Below are 7,068 nucleotides of genomic sequence, written 5' to 3' on the forward strand. Positions count from 1 at the left end.
ATCTCTAGGAAATCTGTGATTTAAGTCAAATAAAAACACACAAAGATATGAAATTATATTATAATTTATAGCTAACAACTATTACATTTTATTCGCATATCTCACATAAATGGATATTATTTTGTGGATTAATACAATTTTTTATCTTGGAAATCTGTGATTTAAGTCAAATAATAAATGTTGAAGCTAAACTTGGCATGTATAGAATGAGAGTCCCCTCTGCAAAGATCTTCGTAATCTCGAAACAATCTCACCAAATATTTCCATCATAACAATTGTAAAAGAGTATCTTATATATGTGTTTGTGTAGCTCCATGGCAACAACAACGCAAAGAATGGCCCCTTATCTCCTTCATAGTTCTTACATACTCGTTTGTTTTTCTCTGTTGTTTGTTTTCTTTGACCCATCCTTTGCAAAGGTGTCTGTGAAGATTACCAAGGTCTTGCTTAAGCAGCTTTGCTCTAAAACCGACGATCCCAATTTATGTGTCAACATTTTGAGTTCCGATCCTCGTACGAATACAGCAGACCTTCAAGGCCTCCTAAGTGTCTCTATCAATTTAGGATTGGCCACTGCTACAGAAAATAATAATTATATCTCTTCCGTGCTTCGGAATACCACCAACCCTGAACAAAAGAGGCGCCTCGGAATTTGTTCCGATGATTACAATGGTATTGTAGGACTTCTAAACACTGCTGCGGACCGTTTCACTGAGCATAATTACGATGGAGTAAACTTTTGCGCCGGAGGTGCTAGAAATACCGTCATTCATTGCTTGAATTTGCTAAAAGCGCCACCACCAATTGAACCCACATTAACTCAGAAGAGTCGGGTTGTGGATGTTCTTACTGATCTCATGATTACTATTTCATCTCAAATTGCGAGACCCAAATAAAAATGTAAAGTAATTTTAATTGGTGACTATATAATAAAATAAAGAAAAAATAATATGTGGTATGCTTTTATGATCTAGATTGGTACTGTGAGCTCTGTGTCTCACTAACCTCGGGGGTCCTTGAAATTTTTCGAATTGGTCGAACCCCAATTCAATTTGTTGGAACTATTTTAATTGGTATTATTAAGTTGGATAATCGATGCAGCATCAAAAATTTGGTCCTCGAGAATAAAATTTGAACCTATAACAAAGTTTACCATCAAAGGACCAAATTATCACTACTCTATTGTCGGTTTTTCTTCTATGCAACCATCAAGGGTCAATATAAACCAATTCTTCTGCATGTTATAGTTCTGGAATCAAGGAACGGTAAGATCAAGAACAGCCACCAATACCATGTATATGGATTTTGTTGAAGGTCGATACGCTTTAACGTACTACTATCCTCTATAGGATTTCATGTAGAGCACGAACCTTCCTTCTCTCTAAAATTTAGGATACACAATTTTTTGCAGTGCCGCTAGAAAATTTACTAGTCTTATTTTGTTGAGTTGCATCATCAAATGTTTGTTTTGATTCGGGTGAAAATCTCTATGAAAAAGCACAACCAGTTTGTGTAAAATTATTGGTATTCATCTCATTATGGTTAGAATTTAGAATGGTTAGATATCCAAATTAGTTGGACAAGTGGATAGTGTTGGTGTGATACCAGAGAAAAAGAAATTGTATAATATATATATAAATAAGGTAAAAGAATTCTTGAAATTGAGGAGCTAATCCGTGGGTTGTTCTCTTGTGAGCAACTCACATAATTACTTACAATAGAGTATTGATGTTACAGGCAAGATAAGATACCTGAGACTAATGTATTACAATTGCTCTGCGGGACCTTTCACTTCTGTCTAAAAGAAATTTCTAACCACTATTGAATGAGTAAAACTCCTAAAATCTCACTGTCAGACATACACGTAAGAAAAGTATTACATACATCCTTGACATAAAATTAACTTAATGAGGTTTGGAGTCCTTGAAGCTTTGTTGCATCCTCAAAGCCACTGCATGTTTGCAAGCTCCAATCACCATTGGAGTTATCCCTTCTTTTTTGGAAAACTTTCATATTATGTCAGTTATTATACTAAAAATCTGTAAATTTATATAATTTGTTTATACTAATAATTAAAAAAAAAAAATCATCACCCAAAGCATGATCAAGGTTGCCTGAATTTCCTCAGCTGGCAGTGCAGGACATATGTCACCGAGACTATTAAAAAAAAAAAAAAACAGCAACAATGATCCATCAGAGAGGACCAACACCAATGTTTATGTTTAAGTCTAGAAATAAAAGTAAAAAAATGTCTCACCAATCCTGCCAAGTAAGGTACTCCAGTCGTTGACAACCAGTCATCCTTATTGATAAAAGCTCCTACTGTGTACATCTTTGCTTCAGATATACTTAATATTCTAAATTCTTCTGATGGAATACGGTTTATTGTAATTGCTCCTGGCCCAGAGTTGTTAAATTCACCGTAAGTAATTGTATTTGCTGTTATAGTTCCATTATAAGGAACCCACCCAGCCAGATTTATTAACCCACCCAAGAAGGACTGCATTATAACAATGGTACAGTGAACTCCTAAGGGTGAACCCAAGTATGTAGTACCTAACGATTGAAGGGAATCCGGGGCAGTATCTATTATGCAGTAATGGAATATAAATCCGGTACCCTTCTTAAGTTGTATTCCTCCTTGTGCGGTGATCACATTGCTGGTCGTGGGGAGGGGATTTCTCACATACACATTGCAATTCTGGAACACTACCGTTGCATCTCCAAATATGAAATCGAACGTCCCAGATATTGTGCAATCCTTGAAGAATTGTTTCCCCCAAGCCAGACTCAAAGTGTACTGGTACCCACGAAAGATACACCAATAAAGCACAGACTGGTCAGAAAAACTAAGAAATGCCACGGCATTTTCTCTGTATGCTCCAGCGGAGTTTTCCATAGTCAAATATATAGCCATGAATCCCTTTGCAAAGACCTCTGTAGAATAAACAAAAGATACTTCTTATTAGAAAGATCAATATAATTTGAAAAAATTATGTAAAAAACTCGTACTTTAGGTGAAACAGAAAAATATGCTCGACTTGAACATAAATAAACGAGGAAGATAATGGATATACAACTTAATTCCAAGGATTATTGATCACTAATTGTATACAAGGTTCTGTCCCACAATTTGATAGAAGATATTGCAATATGAACTAGTACTCAAATAATCTAATATATGACGCCTAGAGATTGATCTCTCCTGACACAATAGTATATTCTTAAAGAAATAGAAAACTCAAATAAATATAAATCAATTTTCTAAATTGAATAATAAAAAAATTCTGAATGTACATGTACATGTACATGAGTAGCCTCATACCTTACATCCAGTACTTAGTTCAAATATTAAGATTTTACAACATTTATAAAAATAATTGGTTATTAATTTTCACTCGACTTCCTCTTTTTAAGTTCCGTGTTAGATCATTAAAATTTTTGTTTGCGTGACTAATTATGCTCCATATCTGTAAATATTTACCGGAAATTTAATAAAAAAATTAAAAAGGCTCTGCTTCCAGGAATCTCACTTTCCAAATGATTTTTTTTGTTTTTTTTTTGGCAAAGAGAGAATTTAGAACACACACACACACACACTAGGCTTCTATGGACAAGTCAAAGTTACATTATATCTCCAATGTTTCAGAAATTATTACACAAAACCACAGTGATGTTAAGAAAAGTTTTTAATCATCTTAATCTGAATAATATGTACTAATAACTATTATGTTGAAATATACCAGCAAATTAAACAAGATAAAATACATAAAGACAGGAACTTACTGACTGTTGCATTATCTCGATCAGATGTGATCACCGTCTTGTTCATTCCTTCTCCCATAAAAACAATATTTGTTTTAGTTTGACCAATCACCACATTTTCTCCGTAGATGCCTGACTTAATGAAGATACAATGCTTCTTATTGCTGTTGTTTGGTGCGGCAGCCACAGCACTAGACACTGACGTGAAGTTACCACTGCCATCAAGTGCGACAATTGAATCTGGCTTGCACTTGAACTTGTGTTTGCCATGGTACTTGGGTCGCACGAAATTGTACACAGTATAATAACCAAGAAACAGAATGAAAATTAACATTAACAACCTCGGTATTCTGTCTATTGCCCACAACCTTAGTTCCTCAAGAATAGCGGTAGGATTTAGACGGTTTGCCTCAATATTCAAGGCATTTGGAGGTGCTTGAACCGGGTTTGATGCTTCTGGTTGTGCATGAACTGGGTTTGATGCTTCTGGTTGTGTTGCTGATGAAGAAGGTATGTCAGCCATTGTTCTTTACTTGAGCTACATATCACCAGCCATTAGCCATAGTGGCTAATTTATAGTAATTTGCAAATTTTCTTTATGAGCTGGCAGCCCATTGAAATAATTGATTGGTTTATTGGTTTTGGTTTTGGTTTTTTTTTTTTTTTTTTTTTTTTTTTTTTCTCAAATTGGGAGTTTTGAGTCATCATTTAAAACCCGTTGAGTCGACACCAAACTTAGCCAGGTTGACTTCACATGATTGGATTTTGAGGTGACCCAACCCTCAAACTTGATGGAACCAAATCAGCTAGGCTAGCTTAAAAGTGCACCGAGTTATTTAGTCATGTAGAATATTTAAAAAGAGAGCCAAAAAAAAAATTTATATATATTTTAAATATTTATAAATAAATAAATAAAAGACAGATTGTCTTTTTTCTTTTCTTTCGTCTTGAGAGAAATACTATGGGGTGAGCTAATTCGAATCTCCCGGGTTAAATAAGAACAGCCCCCACAAATTAAAAAAGAGAACTCATCCATGTCTACTCATGACTTTTTAGAGTTAACTCAACTTGATGAACATTCCAGATGAGTCCTTTTGTTTTAGAACAATGCTTTCAATTGGTAGGCAAACATAGTTGGCTGAAGTGATGAGCAGCTTTGGTGCAAAAATTTTTATCTTTGCATTAGAAGATGATCCAAATCATGCTTCATCTTTGTAATGTCTGCAATTATCTAAACCTTCTGTTTTTAAGTCAAAAGCATGATTTTTTTGGAATTAACATGTTGGTTACACTTACAATAGTTATATAACTGTTGTATGGGCAACATTTGAGACCATGTGACTTTGAGTGGTAGGTAGGATGATGAATCTCTATATATGTAAACCTGGCACCCTGACTAACAAATGGGACAGAGTTTTTCAAAGCAACTTGATCATCACAAGTGCAATCCCCCTGGTATTAAAATGTATTTTGAGACTGAAATTTTACACAAATAGTTAACACTAAAGTCCATGTACTTTAATTTGAAACACAATTTTATTGTTATAAAAGGTGAATAAACAATATAGTCTTCAAACAAAATGTCTCATTACCAGAATGACAATGACCTTTAGGTGGACCACCTAACAATGTAACTATACTTATTTATCACCCAGAGAAAACATTACTTTCTTCCTGGTATGCTTTATGCCAAAAAAAATCTCACTTCATGTTCTGTAAACAGACCCACTAACAACACATTAATGTTTGATCCATCCAATCATAGGAATATTAGGGCCGTGGACCACCTATTAAGACTTTGTTTCTTTTCCAAATCAAGTAGTACAACAATGACAATTAGCTTTAAGGTTGAATCAATGTGGGATCCATGTCATGCATGGATTGCTCCATTATCCTTATCTACATTTTTTTCTCGAATTTCTAAGACTTTTCAGTTTATTTATCTATTACTTAAAAATAAAACACTACTTACGTCTACTACAACAACAATGACAACAAACAAAGACTTAACTTAAAATATTTCGGATCAATTAAATTAAGTCATGCATGGTGAAGTGAATTCACATTATCATATATACTTTCACCATCCCCCTTCTCTTTCACATTCTTTTTAGTCTTTCTCACATTCTTAAGTTCTTCAACTAGAATATTCAGTATAACAAGTATTGTAAATTTGTAATTCCCTATTGTTAATTGACATCAAATGATTCTCCTATTTTAATTCGACAAACAAAATTTTATTAATTTAAAATATATATGCTAATTTGATTATTTTCTAAACATTTTGTTTTATTCTAGTTAGTAATTTCCTCTTATATGTTCTAGTCTTTCCATCCATCCATCCCTACATCTTTTTCTCTACTATCCTCAATTTATTAACCCAACACTTCTTATACCATAATTGTATCAATATAATTGGTCTCACTTCTGATTCAATGTACCAACCTCCACACTTTTTCAAAACAAGTTTGATGTACAAATATGCACAAACAATGACTTTTTTTTTTTTTCTGATTGGCCCTAACAATATGTGGTAATTGTATATATTCTAAGTATCTACCTTGGAATTGATCAATGGCATTTGAGCCTGAACTGCTTATTAGTGGGTCTCACATCTGCCTTAGATGGCAAATTGTTGCTCACATCTCTTGATTCTGTATCTTTTCTATGGACCCACCCATTGAGAAATGATTTTGTGAGGGTACTAATGGCTAATTATCCCATGCACAAGACATACTGGGAGATGATGCAATCAAACTCATCAGACGATCAATGTAGTTCTTTTCTTTTTTCTTTTTTAAATCTTTTTCTAACTTTCTTATTTCCTTTTCTTGCTTGCTAATAACATAGTATCATGTTGTCTATTTTTCCCTACTCGTCTTGATTTTTCTAACTTCAAACAACATTGGCGACAAGGTGATAAAGATGGTTTCCTGCCATGTTTGGATTGAGAGAAGTGGAGAGAAGAGAAGAGAAACTCAATTTCTCTCCACTGAGTTGTCCGAGTTGACTCGGTCAAACGAGTAAACTCAGTAGATCAAGTTGACTCAAAGACTGAGTCGGCTCAATTCATCAAGTCAACTCGGTTAACGATGTTGACTAGGTCAAGTGACTCAACTCAGTGTTTGGGTTGACTTAAAGACCGAGTTGGCTCCTTTAAACGAGTCAACTCAGTCATTGAGTTTACCCAATCCACTGTGTCCACTCAACTCATTGAACTTTGAACCACGATTTAGTCAACCCGATTTGGAAATATGAACTTGGTCCCCGGTTCGTGAACCATGATTTAGTCAACCCGATACA

The 7,068-nt window shown here is 34.4% G+C and overlaps 2 protein-coding genes across 3 annotated transcripts; one reads left to right on the plus strand and one right to left on the minus strand.

The window, feature by feature from the left end:
* Positions 1 to 335: 335 nt before the first annotated feature.
* LOC147380659 (pectinesterase inhibitor-like) lies at positions 336 to 896 on the plus strand. The gene has a single exon (XM_086431399.1). The coding sequence runs from the start codon at positions 336 to 338 to the stop codon at positions 894 to 896; it is 561 nt and encodes a 186-aa protein (XP_086287525.1).
* Positions 897 to 1,460: 564 nt separating this feature from the next.
* On the minus strand, positions 1,461 to 4,371 carry LOC147380660 (pectinesterase-like). 2 transcript variants are annotated; one of them, XM_086431398.1, is made up of 3 exons: positions 3,787 to 4,371; positions 2,258 to 2,937; positions 1,462 to 2,157 (listed from the first exon to the last, which is right to left on the minus strand). In XM_086431398.1, the coding sequence occupies exons 1-3, from the start codon at positions 4,286 to 4,288 to the stop codon at positions 2,149 to 2,151; spliced, it is 1,191 nt and encodes a 396-aa protein (XP_086287524.1). In that variant the 5' UTR covers positions 4,289 to 4,371; the 3' UTR covers positions 1,462 to 2,148. The 2 variants fall into 2 exon arrangements, with proteins under 2 accessions (XP_086287522.1, XP_086287524.1); XM_086431396.1 differs by having other exon boundaries at positions 1,461 to 2,937.
* Positions 4,372 to 7,068: the final 2,697 nt, after the last annotated feature.

Source organism: Akebia trifoliata, unplaced genomic scaffold, assembly GCF_017979445.1.
Source record: "Akebia trifoliata isolate Shusen 1 unplaced genomic scaffold, ASM1797944v1 Contig01140, whole genome shotgun sequence".
NCBI classification, from domain to species: Eukaryota; Viridiplantae; Streptophyta; class Magnoliopsida; order Ranunculales; family Lardizabalaceae; genus Akebia; species Akebia trifoliata.

Coding starts and splice junctions, on each gene's coding strand:
- LOC147380659 (XM_086431399.1), top strand. CDS start 336: ATGGCCCCTTATCTCCTTCATAGTTCTTACATACTCGTTTGTTTTTCT.
- LOC147380660 (XM_086431396.1), bottom strand. CDS start 4,288: ATGGCTGACATACCTTCTTCATCAGCAACACAACCAGAAGCATCAAAC. Junction 2,938..3,786: donor TCGAGATAATGCAACAGTCA/GTAAGTTCCTGT, acceptor TTTATTCTACAG/AGGTCTTTGCAAAGGGATTC.